Source organism: Ursus americanus, chromosome 5 (assembly GCF_024610735.1).
Source record: "Ursus americanus isolate L20-20 chromosome 5, mUrsAme1.1.p, whole genome shotgun sequence".
NCBI classification, from domain to species: Eukaryota; Metazoa; Chordata; class Mammalia; order Carnivora; family Ursidae; genus Ursus; species Ursus americanus.
The window spans coordinates 77,896,154-77,917,943 of NC_142131.1; the positions used below are offsets into that span (position 1 = coordinate 77,896,154).

A 21,790-nucleotide genomic window follows, 5' to 3' on the forward strand; every position below is an offset into this window, starting at 1 on the left:
AATGTCCTTCTCCCCTGCCAGCTCCCCCGCCCCCCGCCAAAAGAAAAAGGGCTAGTGTGATAATCGGTAGTGAGCATGGGAAAATAGTACAAATCAAGTTGAAGAAAGAAGCTGAGGCCATACCACGAAGGATCTTGTAGGTCTCATGAAAGATTGTGAAAAGGACCAGAAAGGAGGAAGAATGAATGATTATCATCCGTAAACTGTCTTCATTCTGCTAGATTTGACATCTGGGGGACCGTTCGGTTTATGGAGTACTGCCTCTTCCCACATGCTTGTGCCTTTCTCTGTTTACCAAACATGACTGTAAGGGTGTGTCTTGAAAGTGCTCAGTGTTTCAGGGTTGGCTTACGTGAGGCCTCCTCTCTTTTTCCTTCTGTTTTTCAGGGTATAATTGACTACATCTTCTATTCGAAACCTCAGCTGAACACTTTAGGCATCCTGGGACCTCTGGACCACCATTGGCTAGTTGAGAATAATATCAGCGGCTGCCCACACCCACTCATCCCCTCCGACCACTTCTCACTTTTTGCACAACTGGAGCTCTTACTGCCTTTCCTGCCCCAAGTTAACGGCATTCACCTTCCTGGCAGGAGGTAGTCAAGTACCTTCAGAGGACAACCTCAATTCACTTGTAAACTCATAAAATCTGAATATAGGGGAGTGAGGTATGGCCACCAGGGTTTGGTTTTGTTTTGTTTCTTTTTTCCTTTTCCTTGATGATTTGAATTTTCAACCTTGATTATTTGATAAGGATATAGTATGAAAGCCAGGTGCTAGCAACAGACAAATTCTGAGCCCAATATGCTTTATATACTGTTAGACAGGGATTGGTGTTTACACCTCTCTTTAATTTGTTACAAGTAATTTTCCTGTTTCTTCTATCCAATATAATATTTTCATGCCTTGAAATAGGAAAATGTTTGAACAGCATATTCTCTTTGCACAGAAATCTGTAGCACTACTTTTTTGAGGCCAGTAATAACATCCAGAGACCATTCTTCCATACTTTACTCCCTCCCTTTTCAGACTTGTTTGTAAAATAGAGACTTTGACTTTAGCCTTTATGATTGTATATGATCCACAGAAGACCTGATTTATGAAATTTTGTACTAAAAAAATCAGATTTGGAAATGATTGTATTGTAAACTAAGGCTAAGTTTTTTTACTGTTTCATGTGTTATAAAGGCCAGCGTGTAAAAGAAGTTGCAACAGACTTTCTCTGCTGATGATTTGCACTGTTGGGGTTCTGTTGGCCCTTTTGTACTACTTTATTTTTAAACTGAGAACATGGCTCTTTAAATCGAAATCTGCTTAAAGCTTTGGACATTTTCTCAGACCAGAGGCAACTTATCCATGAATCCTGGGTTTTTACACAAGCTGTCTACCAGGAGAGAGAAGCTGAGCAGTGAATGATCTGTAGGCATTTATGGACTGAATGTAATGGTTGATATATGTACATTCTGATATTTTTAAATCTTTAACTTTTTTAAGTTAAAAAATTAACAGCTGCTTGGATGCAGCTTCTTAACTCCTTTTTAAGACACTTCCTGTCCTCTCTCCACTGTGCCTGCCTAAAGTCGTTCTCACCGAGCACTGCCTGTGCATGCAGAGAGAATCTGTGCATCCTCTTTTATATTTTTTAAATACTGTTGAACATTTGTGAGAATTTTATGAAAACGCTTTTGTATAAGCTGCGGCTTTTTTCCCATTGTGAAGCATTGAATATCACATCTTGGAACATGTTCATGGGGTGGGTCCCTGGGTCTTTGCTCAGCAGACCCAGGCACTGTTTCTTGGTGTCATTGCTCAGTGCCGTCCGCCACCCAGAGTACGACTATCATGTGAAGTCTTTCTGTTTTCCATGGATTCCTTCGTCTCCGTGTTGTTTTTTTTTTTTTTGATCATTCCTTTTTTTTTTAAGTGAATTTTCCATTTATGAAGCAGTATAAATGAGATGTATTTTCAAAACCAGTCCCTAAGACAATTCTTCAGATCATTTATAAAGTGACAAAGTCATTTTAATAGGTCAACCAAGATAAAAAAGTTCTGTTGTACCGTGGACTTCACCCGTAGTGTCCGCAGTAGATTAGAGATTCAAGCCAACTTTTAACTTTGCAAAGTTAACTTGTATGTATTCTGTTCTCATTCATTCTTCTCTCAAAAATCATATGAATTCAGAGGGAACTTGGTCTAACTGCTTTTGTTTCAACTGCAGGCAGGGGAGCAAAAGGACAACATGTGAGCAGTAAGAAAAAAATGTTGAAATGTTATTAACAATTTTTATACAGAAAAGGAGTCATTTTGAATAATGACTTAAAATTTTATGAAAAATATTCAGCACTTAAATGTGCTTATTCTGTTTTTAAGAGAAAATAAAATTACATACTGTTAAAATAAATGATTTTTTTTTTCTTTTTTAAAGAATTTTCCCCAAAAGGTTTTGATCTTGAATCTTTGTCTGGGACCTGGTTTTTCCTTTGAGGTTTTTAAAGATTTCGTTGTGATGGCTTTTCATTTTTTGCTTTTTGTTGAAGTTGTGCTGACACCAAACACGTCCAGTTTATAATCAGTACATTGGAAAGCTGGTATTATTGATGTAGAACCAATGCATAACTTTTTATGGGGTTTTTGTTTTTTTTTTATTTTATTTTATTATTATTATTTTTTTTTTTTTGTAAAGTGTGAATAAAAGGTGTGTTTACTCATTTTTCCTAAACACTGTGTTGGTAATGTGCATCATGACAATTTCCAGCGAAGGCGAGCTGGAGCTGGTTGGACTGATGAGGCAAGGAGACCGCTTTTCCTACGATCTGCATTATGTGATAACAGGTCCAGAGAGCTTTATGGAGGGGGAGGGGAGAAGCACTTACTCGTTTGTATTTGTTAATGGAGGATGTATTCTTTTCATAGATGCTGGAACTAGAGTGCACTTGTTAGATGCTAAAGGTTTGAGCTTTACACAAAAACGTTTTCATCTGTATTTGTTATTGTCTGCAATATATTTGAATTTGGGGGCAGCATAGTAAGATATAAGGGCCTGTTAAGTCTTGAAACTTTGTTCTTGCCTCTTCTGGGCATACTGCATTCTGTGGGTCAGTTTGAACAGCCTCTCCATCTTCTTTAGGTAGTGATAAATTGAACCAGGAGTGTAGACTTACGACTGTAACCTTCAAAAGAGGAAGAAATATTTTGGGTCTGTAGGGAATAAACAGTCACACCAAAATAGATACTTCTGTTAAGCAAGGTTTTGTGTTCTAAATATTTTCTGTGTCCTGGATAATTTCCAATAATCCATACTCTTTAAAATGCAATAAAAACTAGTATGTTTTCTCAGTATAGATTTTTTTTCAAAATTCTGTAACAAATATATTTCATGTGGTGTTGCCATAATGTAATCTCAGTGTTCTTGCTGGATAAATCCGTTTTATGAATGTTTGACAGAAAATTTGGGGTATGTTTTCTGTTTTTACTGATCAGAAATTTGGAGGCACACAATTCCTTGTTGTAAATCTCTTGAAGTACATTTTACCGTATTGTTGGTAATTATTTATGCATTGAGAATTTAAATAATGTTCATCAAAATTAATTTATGGCATAATTTAAAGTTGTAGAAATAAATTGTTGATTGCAACTTTGCTAGTCCTAGAACACAGGCAAGGAACATCTCCAAGAAATGTGTTTTTCTTCTTGATTGGTGACCACCAGGAAAGCTTATTTTGAGTTAGCACTTTGAAACCTAAGGACATTATTAAATTGGGTTGGGATGCACTTCTAAATGTTGAAATTAGCCTTTCAAAGCTCTTCTAAGGTCCAGGTTTTCAGTAATAAATTCCAGTTGTAGTATTCCATTTTTTTACTGTTTAAATTCATGGAATTAGTTTCCATAGTGATTTAAGGTTTGGGGGTCATGTCCTATAGAAGACAAAAGCCAACCTAGGCAAAATAGTTACAGCAGTGTGTTCTTTTAATGAACCAATCAGAATTCTCAGTACAAATGCTGCAGATAATTCGAAGAACACCTTTAGCAAGTGTTTCTCCCCTACTTGTAAACAGTATTTTAAGATGTTCACTTTGCTCTTCTTTTTGGTTACATAAAATTTAATAACCGGTATGTTGAAGTAGCGTCTAAAATAGAGTAGTCTTTATTCACAGTACATTATATTGTGTAATGCACTGGACTAATTTTTGTTTACCATTCATGTAACAAAACCCAGCACATTATCTGCACTAAGCTCAAAGAATGTCGCATTTGCCTAGGCAGCTCTTTGATAAGGGTGATGGGAAACCGAGTATGTACCTATGGACTGGTGGTAACAAGGGCTTTTACTGTTCTTTTCAGTGGAACCTTCTTGGTCAAATTGTAACTAGCTAGTATTATATTTATATACAGGGTCTCTTTTCTTTACTGATGTATTTTCCTACTCATAGCCAACCAATAAATTCAATATCTGTTTCAAATATTCTAAAAGTGTAATTTGTATAGCTGTAGTACTGAGGTTTGAGAAGAATAAAGGTTAGCAGACCACATAATTAAAATTCTGAGTCATCTGGGACAGGGTTGTAACTCACCCTTTGAAAAGGGGGAAGGGTGAATGGGGACGAGGGCCATGATGCGGGGAGATGGTGCATTGGCTGTGTTTTTCTGGATAAGACTCCTATCTTTGCCAAAGTTCATTTTTATACTGAGGCAACTCATGGTCCATTTGCATTTAGGAATTTTGTCGTTGTTATCATATACCTCGTTAATATAAGAGATGGGCTCATGTGTCTTCCGTCTTTTGGAAGGAGTTTGACATTTTAAATAAATGCTTTTAAAGACGGTGACAAACATTGTGTTGGTGGGGTTATACTAATTGATTAGATGTTTTACTTTTCACATGTATATTTTATTGTATATATAAACTTTAAAAATGTGACTTCCCAACTCTTCAGAAAAAGTCTGTTTGTTTTTTAGAAACTACTTTCTATAACAAATGTGAATTTTTAATGTAGATGCTAGAAAAAAATCATTTAAAATCAGATGACAATGAATGTTTGCCAAGATGTCCACTTTTTAAAGTAGGCATTTTCTACCTAATCCTTAATATGTAATTTTACCTCTGTAACAGAAGTCTTATTAAAAAGTAAGTGTATAAAAAAGGAAATGAAGTATTACGCCCATGTTACTTTATAAATTCTAGTTTATGTTCTTGAGAGGAGCCAAGTACCTAAGGGAACACAGAAGTGAGATATATTTAGTAAAGCTTTTGTGTTCTCTGTAATGTTACATATACTGAGAATTCCCATTTTGGAGTATTATTTAGGTATTCAAATTTAAGTTGATTTTTAATTTCCTAAGTACCATAAAGACAATTTTAATAAACAGATTACGTGTTAGAAGAATCTTACAGAAGATAGAGTTTATTAGAATTTTATGAGAGTTTGAGAAATATCTAAGTTAATTTCCTCCAAAGAGTGAAACATAAAATGTTCTAAGTAGATTGCTCCCCAGATGACTAACCAACGAGTCCGCAGGAACTGGGAAAACTGCTGGGTGACAAGGTGGCTTGTCAACCAGTTTCTGTGGTTTCTTTAGTTACATTTTAACATTTTTAATCAAATAAGGAGATGGCAGTTTTTAAAGTCGGCAAACTTCAAATCACTCTAATGCATTAAAAAAAGCTGTTAAATTATTTGGGGCCCGTCGTAAGAAATTTTGCTCACTACACCAATGTGCCCAGAGGTGGGCGGGCTTGAGAGTTCCTACTGCAGGGTATTGTCAACCTTCCTAGCACAGTGAGTTCGCTGCAGGCCCCGAGGAGCCCGTCAGCACAGTGGTGTCTTCTTAGGTAATGCCTCGTCCACGAGCCCTACAGCCTGGTGCGTTCGGTATCTCCCCTGTGTGGCACACCTGCTTGTACTGTTCCCCAAGGGCTTTATGTAATTCTTGAAAACCTGGTCAGATGGCGTGACCAAAGCCAGGTGGAAGAAGCCTGCAGGGCGGGCTTGCTTCCCGTTTAATATTCACACTGTTGCAGGTGGCTGGTTCTCAGGGCAGCGATGCAGGTGTGAGGGGCAGGTGCTCAACATTGGGAGCTTTGTGAGTTACCAGGACCTTTCTCCTCTCCTCGTTGACGTGATGCTTGCTAGTGGTAACTTCGAACAGCCCTGATGGTGGGGGCGCTCTGTGTAGTTGGTCCATTTTGGTGACCAGAGTGGTTCTTTTAATGTACCTTTCTTGGTCACCATACTGATCCATACTTGGAATTTCTTCTTGTCAGACACTGCGCTAAGATTGGAAATAGAGATTTATCAGCCCTGGTCTCTGACTTCAGGTTACTCATCGATCACTATAATCTAAAGTAACATGTGCTAAAGGTGTACCAGGTATGGAGGGAGCAAATCTGTCTGCATGAGCCTGTAAAATTTCCCAGAGGTGACCTTAGAGCTAGTGTCGAAGGACTAAGAACGTGTTTCCAAGATGAATAATAGTAAGTTATTCATCCCAGATGAATATAGTAAAACTCTTTGTGAAATTGTGCGTAGTTATGAATTTCGAACACGAGGTGGGTCTTCAGTGGGAACCGCACTAGCGGAGTGCCTGGAAACACCGCAGATGCTTTTGGAACCCTGAGCCACATGCTGAAGTTTGAACTTAATCCTGTAGGTGGTGATAAAGAGCCTGAGAAGGGTTTTAAATAGAAGCGGCGTTACCAGGTTTGGATTTGAGGAATTTGCTCTAGCAGTGCTCTGGAGGGTGGATTAGAACAGGAAAACCAGTTCATTGGCTTCTGGCATGGTCCAGTTCACAGAGGATAAGCTGAGAATGGCGTCAGGGCAGTAAGAGAAAAAAGGAAGGAGAATTTGAAACGTTCAGGAAACAGAATCAGTAAGAATCTCGATTTGTCCCTCATCACTTGTGGGTGAAAAGACAGGTAAGTGAGTTTTGTTCGGTCACTCATTACTTCGATTAGGCAAACCCTGACTCACCGTCCCTTCAGGTGTTTGCTGCCAAGGCCCTCCTTTCTCCTTGACTGACCTCACAAAAACATTTAGGCTAAGAATTTTGTTTCTCAAGCTTACACTTCATTTTGCATTATTTTTCATTCAGAGTTTAGTCTGCAAAAGAGATCCAGTGTGTCCCTAACTGAATAGTGAAGTAATTCATAGGCGTTAGAAGATGGGTTAATAGAGCAACCCATAACAAATGGCAGGAATCCAAGAATTCGGAGTTTCCCTGTCATGCAGAGGATTAGACCTGTGTTCAGTCTGGTAGCCTCTAGCCACGTGTGCCTTTTGAGCACTTGAAATATGGCTAGTGGGACGAACCGTAAGGTGTTTTTTGGTTTTAGTGAAACCATTTTGTTGCGATAGGACCAAATTTCCCTTTATCTGGCCCATTGTGTAAGATGTGAAACCAATGTCTTGCTCGTGTCACACATAAACACATTACCAGTTGATGTCAAAGAACTGATTCTATCCTAACAATATTTTACTAACCAAAGTAACTATAATATGTTTGAGTACTTTCTGCCGGCAGCATGCATTACTGTGCCTATGTAAATCATTAGTAATTGAGATGCCTTTGTTCATTTTAATATAAATTATTTTTCTGGTTTAAAAAAGTAAGTATGGACCAATTATTAAGTTTAAAATCAGTGCGGATACAGAACTGAGCTAGTCCCACAACTGGAACAATAAAGATTAGAAGGTATATTACGAATTTCATGGTGAATGACAATTACAAGTAGTTGCATCAGAGGAAAAGGAAAACCAGTGTAAAAAAAATTAAAGGTAGTAAAGTGAGCAACAGTAAGATACATTTCCTTCAAATACTTACTGAGTTTAATGTTTCCCGGCAACAGTCAAAAAAGAATAATAGGTGAAATTAATCAGCTGAAATAAGAATTAGAAGTCCAACGGAAAGTTTTTTTTATAAAAAGCTATAACAGGGTATGAGCTTGTAGATTTGGTCAGCTATAAAGTGTTTGTATTCTTCCACGGGAAAAAACATTTTAATGGAGATATGATATAAAAAACATATTTCTATTATGGAAACTTTGTTAGAAAATGGAGTCTTTTCAGTTATACCAGCAGTTACCTATAGAATAGAAGACCTTCCTGATACTCTTAAAGATTGTTCAAAATTTAATAGTTGAAAGTACTTACTAGCTTTCAATGAGTTGTGTGATATAAAAGACACCAGGTAATACTTTGTGTATGCTTTTTCTTAAAGGACTTTCAAATGTACAAAGAAATGTGAACTCTTAGCCTAAAATCAGACTTACGACATAGAAATTTTTGTGTCTTTTACACCTGCCAAAGAATTTCTTCTAGATATGAAGAAAGATCGTTTCTATCACTACAGGCAATGCTCAGCTATGTTAGGTCCAAAATCTGGGTTTATTGGAATTTTAATGAGCCTGGATTTCCTTTATTGTTTTGCTTCACCTTATGATGCTTATTGAAAATAGTTGCACTTTTCTGAAACAGACTGAAAAGTCGTAGTTGTTAAAATTAAGTTTATATAATTTCAAATCAAGGAACCGTCATCACCAGTTTGTGAAGACTTCGGAGGGCTAGACAGCAGTTTAATGATCTTGTTTTCTTTACTAATGCTCATTGGTTAAATTATGAAGGAACTTTAACAATGGTTTACTGTTGTTGTAATACCAATTTAAGATTATCTTGCAACAAAAGAAATGCTTGCTAAATATTCAGTGATCAAAAGCAAACCATGTCAGTATGATACACATTTTCTTACCAGTATCAGTCTGTATATGAGTGAACCAAAATTGAAGCTCCAAGGAGCGGAAAGAGTATTTGTGACCTTCACAGACAGGTACAGGAATTTATATTGAACTTCATGATACAAACCAAGAATGCTGATTTTTGTATATTTCCAACAAATTTTAACCGTCACCACATTTTGTAAATTGGCTGCTAAAACTACAAGAAAAATTTGAAGAACGCTTTGTTGATATCTTGCTAAGAGTTGCTTTTCAAATTATGCAAATTTGAATTTGATGTTACTCCAGAGCTGACATAAGAATTGAGTACTTGAATGAAAATGTTCTTGGAGACAAGTTGATAAGCTTTTGCTACAAAGTTAAATAGATTATAAAAGAATAAACGGGTTTTGTTGATGTGGTTTCAAAAAAGTTTTTTAATGATTTGACTCACGGGAAAACAACTATATTTGGGATAATTTGGATATATGAATCTACTTTTTAAATTATGTTTTATGTAATTGTTAAAATCATTAAAATATTACACTAGAAAATATTAATGCAAAAAGTGGTAAAGGAGGAATAAAGAGCGTGAGACTGAAAAAAAGTAAAATGGCAGGCATAAATCTGATAATATTAAATGTGAATGGATTAAACAAGATCAGACTGGATAAAAATAATCGAACCATATGCTAACTACAGGAGACACACTTCAGATTCAAAGACGCCAACAGTCAACTTTGAAATAAAAGGATGGAAGAAGGTATGCAAACAAACTAAGAAAGTTGGTGTGGCTATACTAAGAAGATAAACTAGACTTGAAAACCAAAAACATTACTAGAGATAAAGAGGAACGTTTTATAATCACGAGCAATGCTAAATGATAACCACAACCTACATGAGCAAAACTAACAATGAAAGGGATAGACAGTCAACATTAATAGTTGTCCAATACCCCATTCCCAATGGGTAGAACAAGTAGGCAGAAGATCAACAAAGAAATAGGATACTTGAACAACACTATAAACCGAGTAGACTTAACAGACATGTATAGAACATTCTACCTCCCCATACCAGAATACATATTCTCAAGTGTACATGGAACGTTCTCCAGTAGACCATAGGCTATGCCATAAAACAAACCAAGAAGTTTAAAGAATTGAGATTGTACCAAGTATATTCCATGATCATAATGAAGGGGAGCTAGGAAGAAAGTTGGGAAATTCGAAAATATGTGGAAGTTAAACTACACTCCTAAATACCACTGGGCCAAAGGAAGAAAAAAATCTGAAGAGAAATTAGAAAATACGTTGAAATAAAAGAAAAGACGTAACACGCCAAAATTACATGATGCAGTGAAAGCAGTAAAGGGAAATTTGTAGCTGTAAATACCTACATTTTAAAAGATCTCAATAACCTAATCGTCCACTTCAAAACAGTGGAAAACAAAAAGCAAGTTAAACCCAAAGCAAGCAGAAGAAGGGACATAATAAGGACTTGAGCGGAAAATAATGAAATAGAGAATAGAAAAACAGTAGAGAAGTCAACAGATAGAAAAGTTGATTCTTTGGAAAGATCAGCAAAATTGATGAGCCTTATGCTGAGCAGGAAAAAAAAGTTGATTCTTTGGAAAGATCAGCAAAATTGATGAGCCTTATGCTGAGCAGGAAAAAAATATTACTAGAATCAAGAATAAAAGAGGGGACATTACTACCAACCTTACAGAATAGGAAGGATTATTATGGAGTACTATGGACAATTGTCAAATGACTGAGATTGTGTAGATGAAATAGACAAATTCTTAGACAAATTACCAAAACTGACAAGAAATAGAAAATCTGAATAAATGTATAATAAGAAATTGAATTAAAAATAAAAACTACGTAGAAAGAAAAGCCCAGGTCCAGATGGTTTCACTGGTGACTTCCTTCAGGTACTTAAGAATAAGTTATTCTTCACAATCCCTTCCAAAAATTAGAAGAAGGAACACTTAGCTCTTTCTGTGAGACCAGTGTTACTCTGATCTCAAAGCCAAAGAAAGATGTCACATGGAAAGAAAACTACACACTAATGCTGCTTATGAATAAAGCTAGGAAAATCTTCAGCAAAATATCAGAAAACTGAATCCAGCAACATATAAAATGACTATACACCATGATGAAATGGGATTTTTATCTAAAAAATGCCAGGTTGGCTTAATATCCCCACTTAAGGTAATATACTCTATCAATAGTATGAAGGCGATACCACAGGATCACTTCATTAGGCACAGAAAATGTACTGACAAAATTCTATAACCTTTTATTTAAAAACAACAACAAAACACCAAATTAAGAATGGGAGAGATCTTCCTCATCCTGATAAAGGGCTTTTTCAAGGAACCTACAACTGACATCCTACTTAATGGTGAAAGAGTATGAAGGCTTTCCCTCTAAGATCAGAAAAAAGACAAGATGTTCACTCATCACTTCTCTTCAACATTGTACCAGAAGTTCTAGCCAGGGAAATAAGGCTTGAAAATGAAATAAAAAGTAATAAGATCAGAGAGGAAGAAATAAAATTATATTTGCAGATGACATGATCTTGTACATAGAAAACCCCAAGTAGTCCATACACCAAAAACCTATTAGAACTAATAAATGACTTCAGTAAAGTTATTAGAAACAAGATCAATATACAAAAACCATTGTATTTCTATTCACTACAAAGAACAAATAAAAAACTAAAGCAATTGCATTACAATAATAATAGAGTAAAATACTTAAGAAGTTTAATGAAAGAAATGGAAGACTTGTACACGGAAAATTATAAAGCATTGAAAGAAGACCTAAATAAGTGTTAAGACTTTTCATGTTCATGGACTGAAACACCTAATACTATTAAGATGACGATACTCCCCAAATTGATCTATAGACTCAGTTGTAGTCCTATCATAGTTCCAGCCAGCTTTTTGTTTGTTGCAGAAATTGACAAGTTGATCTTAAAATTCACAGAAATCCAAGGAACTCCAAAGAGCCAAACAATATTGAAAAAGAACAAGTTGGAAGACTCAAACTTCCTGAGTTCAAAATGTATTACAAAGCTTCAGTAATCAAGAAGTGTGGTGTTGGGGGCGCCTGGGTGGCACAGCGGTTAAGCGTCTGCCTTCGGCTCAGGGCGTGATCCCGGCGTTCTGGGATCGAGCCCCACATCAGGCTCCTCCGCTATGAGCCTGCTTCTTCCTCTCCCACTCCCCCTGCTTGTGATCCCTCTCTCGCTGGCTGTCTCTATCTCTGTCGAATAAATAAAAAAACAAAATCTTTAAAAAAAAAAAAAGAAGTGTGGTGTTGGCCTAAGGATAGCATATATACATCAATGGAATTGAATCGAGAGACCAGAAATAAACCCTTACATTTATGGTCAAGACAAAGGTAACCAAGACACTTTATTAGGGGAAGGAATAGTGTCTTCAACAAATGGGGCTGGACAACAATATCCGCAAGCAAAAGAATGAAGTTGGACCTCAGTCTCACACCATGTACAATAATTAAAAGGGATACAAAAAAAAAAAAAAACTAAATGTAAGAGTAAAACTAAAATTCCTTAGGAAAAACATCAGTATAAATCTTCATGACCTTGGGTTGAGTCATAGTTTCTTAGATAAGACATCTTAAAGTACAAGCAACCAAAGGAAGGAAAATAGATAAATTAGATTTCATCAGAATTGAAACTTTTGTGCTTCAAAGGAAAAGAATGTGGAGCAATAGTTCACAGAATGGGAGAAAATATTTGTAAACCGTGTAGCCGATGAGTCTAGAACTCCAGAATACATAAAGAACAATTACAACTCAACAAGGAAGAAACAGCCCAATTTTAAAATGGGTAAAGAATTTGAATAGACATTCTCCAAAGAAGACCTGAGTTTCTCTTTGGAGTGATAAAAATGTGAAATTGGATAGTAGCGATGGTTGCACAGCATTGTGAATATTCTAAAAACCCTCTAAATGGTATACTTTAAAATGGTAAATTTTACAGTATATAAATTATCTCAAAAACATAAACAAAATCATTTCATATGATTTCTTCTGGGACTTGAATTCTTTGAGATTCACTCCTGCTAATGCGTGTAGTTGTAAGCTGCATTGTGATACTGCTTTGTCTGCATATTCCAACATCTACCCTTCTCTGCAAGTATCTTTGAGTCGTTCCTAGTTTTCTTTCTCCTTCCCCCAACCCTTAACAAACCATCTGCTCTGGACATTCTGGTAGGTGTGTGTGAGCTTCTCTGGAGTATAATCTCGAGGGTTGGAATTGCTAGGAGTTGGGACATGCGTGTGCTTGACTTTACTAGATATGCTTACTCCTGTCCAGAGGGTTTCTTACTGCCCCACCAGAAGTTTATAAGATTTTGCCATTGTTCCCCAACTTTGCCAATGCTCGTTTTCATCTCAGTTTTAGGCAATCTGATGGGTATAATGGTAACCCATTGTGATTTCTGTTTATATTTCCCTTATTAAAACAAGCTTTTTTTTTTTTTTTTTTTTTTTGCTATCTGGAGTTCCTCTTATGATTTTATGCCTGTTGAGGATTTTTGTCCTTTTCTGGTTAATTCATGATTCTTTATGTACTCAGGGTACTTACCCCTTATCGGCTAATGTGTATTGCATATCTTTTCTCAGTTGTCTTTTAATTCTTATTTTTTTAACTTTGTACTTTGAAATATTTTTCAGTTTTCAGAATAATAGGTTGATTTTCTTGTGTCCTCCAAAATTTGCCAAATAGGCTATTTTTTCCCTTTGTATTAAAAACATATGGATTTAAACATATTTGATGAATGTCACTGCACTTCCCACCATTACTGATGTTCAAATTACCCCATCCTTGGCCAGTGAGAGACGTGTTCAGACTGGTCCCTGTGTCTTTTTGGCACAATTCTGGCAGTCTTCAGCAGCTTCTATTCTGTTATAAAAAAATGTTCTAGGTTCATCTTTTATATTTCCTGCCCCATATCTGGAACCAGCCATTTCTCCAAAGACTCCTGGTTCCTTCAGTGAGAAATGGTATCTGGAAGCCACAATCCGGGTACAAGGATTCTCATCGCTCCTGGATTGGTCGGTTTCTGAAGTTTCTAGAAACTTTCAGGGGACAGAAATAAGAGATTTTTCCCCCTTACAGATCGAATACACCAGGCGATTGTACTTTCTGTTCGAATTTTGAGTTCTAAAGTTTTTGTGAAACCTCAATTAATTTTATATCAGCACCTCCTTTCCACTTTGCCAGACATCTCAGGTTTCAACGACACTCATGTAATTACTCGTTTGTCTTATCACAGAATATACAGAGAACGGCAACACCACCACCAAGAAAAGCTCAATTGTTATTACTGTTCTTCTCATCCTTGGGATGCTACCCACCCCATCCCAGGATGTAGACTTAAATCACAATATTTGCATGTTACTGGGAATAGTTATTCTTTTTTTTTAAAGTCTATTTATTTATTTATTACTGATTTCCACACTCACTGTGGGACTTGAACTCACGACCCGGAGATCAAGAGTCCCACGCTCTTCCAACAGAGCCAGCCAGGTGCCCTGGAAGAGTTACTCCCCACCACTGGAAACGAAGCTAGGTTCATTTCTCATTTCTTATTATCTCAATTTTTAGAAGTTGTTTTTTTTTTAATTTATTTTGTCTTTTAGAATCATGTAAAATATTTACATAGTTACGAAGTCAAATGGGCAAAATATTTAAGGACATCTAGCTTTCCACCATATTCCCTCCCTCCCCGGGGATTATGGTTGGTCTCTTTGCAGGAATCTACAGCAGGGAGGAAGCCATTGCATTAGCCTCGGGGCTTCACATGCTACTCCCGGACTCCCTCTTCTACTAAGTGCTGTGATTGCCCGTCCAGTGCTTGCCTGGGAAGGCTCCAGAGGTAGAAAGCTGCAGGGCCATCTCAGGACAGGGTCCTTGGCCGAGCCCCCAAGCCCACCGTCAGTTCCAACAAGCTCCCATAGTACGAGCGCCCTTCCCGCGATCCCCTCAAACGTTTGAATCTGGTGCATCAACCGAGGACCATATGTAATGTCGGGAGGAGTTGGCCTGTGGTCTTTTCAGGTCCGGTCACGTCCCCACTGCCTTCTTCGCCAGAGATGCAGAGTGATTCATCTCATTACTGGTTCATGTTTGTCCAGACCAGAGCCATACACAAAGATCCAGAACCCTTGAGAATCTCGGGGGCAGTGGTGTTGATGGGAGATTTAAATTTGATCAGCGTCCTGGTGAGCTGCCTGTTCTAAGTTGGCCTGTGAACTTGTCAAAAGGCATCCTCCCCCATTTAAATCCAAGTGTCCTTGTCAAAGTAGGAACAGAAGAAAGCCAGACCCGTGTTTTCATATAAAACAGATGCAAATGTAGTCAGATTGTCCGTGGTGGGTGGGTTGCTAGTCAAGCCAGGGGGAGCCCTTCCCAGGAAACGTTATCATGAGAAAAGGATTTACTGGGAAGTTTCTCCTGAGACAGACGTCAGTATCCTGCTCTGGGCCCCTTCCCATCAATACCGAGAATCTGTCCAGAAATGCTTCTGGTAGAAGCCACTAAATTATTTCATTGAAACTACCAGAAACCACAGGGAAAAACCAAACACAAGACAGACTTCCTGCAGCCTTCAATCCTGCCTTGTTCCAGGGAAGAAACAAAAACAAAACTTTCGTGTATTAGCAACAAATGGCTTTGTTTGGACGGTTAGGCACAGCCTAACAGGTGGGGAAAAAAATCCCAGTTTTAACCAACTAACGCTTGCCTGACGCCCAACACCTTTAGTTGCTGGCTCTGTGTCACCCGCCAAGTGTCATAATGTCCCTCACACACATATGCACACACTCCCCCCACACACGTAATCTGGGCACAGCGCACCTCCTGAGGGGTAGGGACCATCCCACCGCCAGCCCCCTCTTTCTGCAGCACCATCGCTCTGGGCACGGGGAGGAACGGGGATTGGTATCAAGGCAAGAAAGAAGAAATCAGCCCCAAAGCTGCTGTTCTCCGTGTTTATTGCGAGTAGGGGAAGGGCTCGGATGGTCGGGGCGGGGCGGCAGGTCCCCAGCCTGCAGGTGGCAGCATCTTGTCTCCCCCTCCCCCCTCCAGCAGCGACACTCCAGCCTCGACTCAGCCAATGTACGTCAGGGCCCCCTGCAAAGGAGACGTCAGGTGTGTGCTCTCCTCCAGCCCACTGCCCCTGGGCACCTGAGGGGACTCAGGGTGGGGTTCCTGGAGGGGTCACACCTTCCCCCTAGGGGCCCTCTGCAGCCCCCCTGCCTTTCCCATGGGGTCAACCCCGTCCCCACCCAAGGCCATCCTGCTTCTCCTGGGGGCGGGCTGTAAGGTTTCCCTGAGGATGGCTGGGGAGTGCGCAGGGTGCCCCCATTACCAGCAGCGCCTTCACGGCCCCCATGGCCTCCATGGCCTCAGGGCCCAGCTCGGCCACGCACTTCCTGGAACCCTCCACGAGATGCTCCACTGGGATCCCCAGGATGGTCAGCATAAACTTCAGGGGGTTGAAGCCTCCGAGGAAGGGGGGGGCCATGGCTCCTGCCTCGGCCATGGCTCCTGCCCCGGCCACCGCCGCTGCCCCAGCCTCTGCAGCAGGGTTGAGGGCATGTGAAGCGGAGGCCACAGGCTTGGCCATCGAGCTCAGGAAGAGAGTGGCGGCTGCAGACACGGTAGAGAAGAAGGCCCCCATCTGGACCGGTGCTCCACGGAGCCCTGCCAAGGGCCTGTCTCCTCCAGGAGGTGCCGTGCACCCCTCACCCTCGACCCCCTCCTTTGCTGACAGCTGCCCTGTGTGAGCTGGGGGATCCCAGCTGGCTGGGAGAGGCAGCCATGTAAACAGATCGGCGTGGCCCAGCGAGCAGGTGGCTGGGCAGGGGCACATACGAGGCAGCCCAAGAGTGTAAAGAGGAGAAGAAAGCTCTGAGTGGGGGTCCAGGCAGGCTTCTCGGAGGAGGGGACACCTGCACTGTGCCTTGAAGGATGAGGCAGAGAGCAGACAGGTAGTTCCAGACCGGGGCCCGCCTTGGCATTGGCCCACCCCGGTGTTGGGTGAAAAGGAGATACCAGGGCCCGTAGGGACATGAGAGGAAGCCTGAGGGCCCCGGGCAGGAGCAGGACTTCCTGCTCAGAGGAATGGGAAGCCCTAGGGGGTAGGAGGCCAAGGAGTGGGCAGAGACGACAGGGTCAGGACCGGCTACCGTTGGGGCCAGGAGACGAGCAGAGCCACCACCAGGGCCCCACAGCGAGGAGCTGGGAACTGAGGCAGGCAGCACTCACCGGGGTGGCCGAGCAGAGCCACGCAGAGCACCAGGAAGGCAGCGGTGAGCTTCATGGCTGGTCCTGGGAACAGAGACAGGCTTTGCTGTGGGCTTCATATACCCTGTCCTCACCCCTATCCACGCCAGGGCCTCACCCACCACGTCCTCCCGAGCAATGTGCTGTTTGCTCAGCTAATAGAGCCCTGGCCAACTTCCTGCTCGCGCTGGTGGGCCCTGGGAAGCCCGTGCCCCCTACCCCGCCTGGGTCTCAGGGACTTCCTGTTGGCAGGGACCCTGGGCCCAAGGGCTGGGCTCTTCAGCGAGAGCAGGAATGCAGGCTACGCTCTGTGGGCACAAGGCTCACCCAGGCCTTTGCCTTTGCAGAGAGCTCCCCGGCTGGCCCTCCAGCAGTGCTGTGCCCCCTGGGGGAGGAAGGGGCAGATGGGTGCCCCAGTCCTTCCCCCTGCTGCCAGAGCATAGAAATGTCATGCAGTGGGGGTCCTCCTGGCTCCTCTGGTCCTGGAGAGGCAGGAAGAAACTCCAGATGGCAAACCGGCCCCCTGCCCCCAGGTGAGGCCTTACTCCTGGTCACCTCACTGGTGGGGCCACAGGCAGCCACCAGCGAGAACAGAAGGACCCAGGACATTTTTCCATCTTTGCAATCAGTCTCCATGCCAGAAGTTTCTTTAGAAGTCCTCACACATCTGTCACTACGGAGTATGACACTGGAGAATAAGAAAACGTATTTAGCCCCGTGACCTTTAGGCTCATCAGTGGGAAGATCTGAGTTTTCAGGGAGTGTCCCGGAATACCCCCACTTTGGTTATGAGGGCGTCTTGACCTTTGCAGCCAGTGGGTGTCCAGCCACTCCTGAGCCCCCCACGGCCTGACTCACCTCTGCAGACAGCCCAGGGCTTTGTAGTAGCTGTGATCAGTGCATGAACATTCACACGGCCTTCACACAATTCTTCCACTTTTCCCTGTTTGGGGAGGGAGGCCTTTGCATTATAAATGTATGTTTTGTTGATCACTGTGGAAGTCATTTCAATAGGAAATGCACTTTCAACGTGTAAAACATGTAAAACGTCACCTTCGAGGGATTTTTTTCCGAAGTGCTGCTGGGACGAGCCCTGACAAGAGCACCAGATGGGGTTAAAGGGGCAGCAGGGTGGGAAAGGCAGCTCGCCCCGGGCCGCGCCCACGGTGCCGGTGCCCCGAGCCTCATCCTCTCCAGGGGGAATTCACCAAATGGACCAGCCCCCCTCCCACAAAGCCTGGGCGGGCAGGTGGGATTACCTCCTCCCACCAGTCGGGGTGACCCTGCCTCCCCCCACAGGCCAGAAGGGTTTGTTTCTCTGTGATGTCATGCACTTGGGGGAGGACACGTACTTTGACGAGAAGCGGAGGCAGCTGGGGATTGTGTGTGGGTCGGGGTGGGGTGGGGGGTGCTGTTGGAATATTCTCAGAGGCCTCTCGTTCCTTTGAGACCTGGTCACGTGGATCTCATAAGAGTGGGCGTGGCTCATCCCGGCTTGGGGTCCCAGGGTCGCCCAACCACTCAGGTGCAGCCGCAGCCAAAGGACCCCAGACCCCTGGAGCCTTGGGGGGCGGGGAGCATGGGGAGTCATAGCTGCAGAGCCACGTGGAGAGACGGAGGAGGGCCGAGCTCAGGCTCCATTCTCCTTGGCGACTTGAGCCATGACTTTCAAGTAACATTTGGTTGTGGGAAAGGCGGACGGGGCTGCTCTCTTGTCGGTCAAACTCGGCACGTGGTGGCATTGTGGGCTCCAGCCAGACCCCGTGGCTGTGGGGCACCAGAGGGCACTCCTGTCTGTAAAGCTCGAACAACACAACTGAGCATAGTTCCAAATCAGAACTGGGATGGCGCAGGGTGCTGGGTGACTGGTCCTCAGAGCCGACTTCATTACTGACCCATTTCACGGTTCCGGGGGCTGTATCTTGGTAGCAGTCGTCAGGATGCAGGGGAGCCATGCACCTGTCGGTGATGGCAGGGCGCAGGAGGCCCCGATGCTCTCCACACCTGGTCACCCTCACCTCTAGCTGCTAGACGGAGTGTATTTGCAGAAGAAAGAAAAGGACAGACCATGTTTCTTGCAGGGGTGGGAGCTCTAGGCCTCTGCTTGCGCTTGGCCTGTCGCTGTCCTCAGTGACAACGGCTCCTGCCAGCTGGTCCATGCCCTGCAGGGTTGAGGGGTCCTGCTCACTGGTGGGCCCACTGCTCTTCCTCTTTTGTCCAAGTAGCTGTGGGTCAGCCGGTGCTGGTCCTCTCTGCCCCTCGGCTCACCTCTATCACAGGTACAGGCTGGGAAAGCAGCCCCTCGGGCCTGCAGTCTAGGCTCTGGGCTCTGGCCCAGGCTTCAGGGTCCATAGTTCAAGGCCCAAAGTCCTCTGGTGTCTTGTTCTTCTCTGCCATTGCTCCCTTGGGGGTCCCAAAGGGATGGCGGAAGGAAGGCTGACTTCCTTGGGTTCTTGGCCAAGACCCATCTAATGGCCCTGCAATCGTAACATTGGGGGACAGAGACAGATGGCTTTTTCTTGAGCTTGACCTTCTCAAATGCACTCAATGACGACCCTTCTCTGGGCCCAACCAGAGAAGACAGTTAAAGGAGTTGACCCAGAATCATGGAGCCAGGGTACACGGGATCTGAACCTTCTTGACTTTCCTCGCCAGAGCCAAGCCACGGTCACTGTGTCCCCAGCTGACCTCTCATCTTTGCTTCTGGTGCCCAGGGCAAGGACCCCCACAAATATTCATTACATCTGAGATAAGAGGGAGTAATAAAAGTAGTTCATGAGGTCACATTTAATATTTTTTTTGGTAATTTTTTTTCTGATATCAAACACAAGTGCCTCATACTTTTATTTGCTAAGTTTTGTCTACTGCTCTTGCTGATTCTTCCCAAATTCTCTGACAGAAGCCTTCACCAGCGTCCTCTACGGGATGTGGACATTTACAGAGACACCCTTGACAATCCTCTGTCCTCCTGTTCCATTCTAGCGAGGGGGCACCAGGGGCGGCCCCATCCTGAGAATTTCGTCCAGGAAATTACCTCCTCCTGGCTTGTGTGGGTCCCATCCTCTCCTCCAGTTTCCCTGGAGGGTCCAGGTCAACCTCAGGCTCCAGCCAGGATGGGGCCGGGGTGGTCACTGGCTGTGTGGGTGGGAAGGGGTCCGGGGCTTCATGTGCTCTGCTCATAGGACTGTCAACAAGACAGCCCGTTTCCATCCCTGGTCCAGCCTCCCGTTCTGAGCCCTACGTGGGGCAGCGCCACACAGATCATGGGGTTCCCCGTCCTTGGCACTGCCAATCCCTCCACCTACCACTCCCTGCCAGACATGATTGTTCTATTGTTTGTCTAATAAAGTTAAAAAATTATTATTGAGATGAGATTCACATAACACGAAATTAACCACTTCAAGGTGAACCATGTTGTGCCACCATAACCTCCATCTAGTTCCATGACATTTTCATCACCCCAAAAGGAAACCCCATCCCCATTAGGCAGTCCCTCCCCTTCCCCACCTCCTCCCCGGCTCCTGCCAAAGCCTCAGTGCATGGTCTGTCTCTGTGAATTTGCTTATTCTGGATATCTCACATAAATGTAATCACACCACACATGACTTTGTGTGTCTGGCTTCTTTTGCTGAACATATTTTGAGGTTCACCCAGATTGTGGCAGGTGTCCATTCCTTCTCATGACTGACTGTTCCATTGTACGTACAGACCACCAGCTGCTTTCCCACTTATCCACTGATGGGAGCTATTTCCACCTTTTGGTTATTGTGAATAGTGCTGCCATGAACATGTGCATACAAGCAATTATTTGAGTACCTGCTTTCACTTCGTCCGGTAGATACCCAGGAATGGAATGGCAGGATTGTTCTATGTTTAACCTATTGAGAGATCTCCAAACTTGTATGTGTGCATGCGTGTGTCCTGTTTTATATGAGATTTCCAATTTTTCCACATCCTCACCAACCCCCTTTCTGTGTTTTTTTATTCTTCCTGTTCTAGCCATCCTAGTGAGTGTGAAATCGTACCATAATTATGTTTTTGATTTGCATTTCCCTAATGACTGATGGCCATCTGTATATCTTCTCTGGAGATATTTCTACTCAAGTTCTTGGCCCATTTTTATGTTGGGTTCTTTGTCAAATTTTTGTGGTGAGTTGTAAGAGTTCTTTATGTATTCTGCATACTAGACCCTTATCAAATGGTTAGCAAACCTTCTCTCCCATTCTGTAGGTTGTTTTTTCCCACTTTCTTAATAGTGTTCATTGATGCACAAAAGTTTTTAATTTGGTCAAGTCCAATTTACCTATGTTTTCTTTTCCTGCTTGTGCTTTTGTTGTCATTTGTAAAAATCCATTGCCAAAGTGGAGATTTGGTCATGAAGATTTACCCCGATATTTTCCTCTGAGAGTTTTATGGGTTTTGCTATTATAGTTGGGTTATTGATTAATTTTGAGTTAGTTGTATATGGTGTGAGGTAGGGGGTCAACTACATTCTTTTGCATTTGGGTATCCAGTTCATCCACTTTTTATCATCCAAAATTTTTTTGGCTTGTTTCGTCATTGTTGTTTTCTGGCCGGTTGTCTTTGCTTTTGTAGGTTTACAACTTGAAACAATTATTATTGGTCCAATTTTAGTAGAAACTTGGGAAAGAGCCAAGTCAATGTGTATGCTTAATGGTAAATCACAAGATTGACCTTTGAAAAGTTCTCTGGTGTCTTCCTACCAGCTTTGTTCTCCTGGTCTCTCAGCGATG

The 21,790-nt window shown here is 42.4% G+C and overlaps 2 protein-coding genes across 4 annotated transcripts in view; one reads left to right on the forward strand and one right to left on the reverse strand.

Annotated features, from left to right (window-relative positions):
* CNOT6 (CCR4-NOT transcription complex subunit 6) overlaps positions 1-4,463 on the forward strand; it is a 68,826-nt gene extending 64,363 nt beyond the window's left edge. For both annotated transcript variants that reach the window (XM_045795011.2, XM_045795010.2), the window contains exon 12: positions 388-4,463. In XM_045795011.2, the coding sequence (XP_045650967.1) occupies positions 388-600 (213 nt within the window). In that variant the 3' untranslated portion in view covers positions 601-4,463. The remainder of the gene's footprint in view (positions 1-387) is intronic.
* Positions 4,464-15,733: 11,270 nt separating this feature from the next.
* SCGB3A1 (secretoglobin family 3A member 1) lies at positions 15,734-17,252 on the reverse strand. 2 transcript variants are annotated; one of them, XM_087861904.1, is made up of 3 exons: positions 17,019-17,252; positions 16,120-16,328; positions 15,734-15,881 (listed from the first exon to the last, which is right to left on the reverse strand). In XM_087861904.1, exons 1-3 carry the CDS (start codon positions 17,071-17,073, stop codon positions 15,858-15,860), a joined length of 288 nt encoding a protein of 95 aa, XP_087718030.1. In that variant the 5' UTR covers positions 17,074-17,252; the 3' UTR covers positions 15,734-15,857. The 2 variants fall into 2 exon arrangements, with proteins under 2 accessions (XP_087718030.1, XP_045651048.1); XM_045795092.2 differs by having other exon boundaries at positions 16,120-16,400; positions 17,019-17,245.
* Between the last annotated feature and the right edge of the window lie 4,538 nt (positions 17,253-21,790).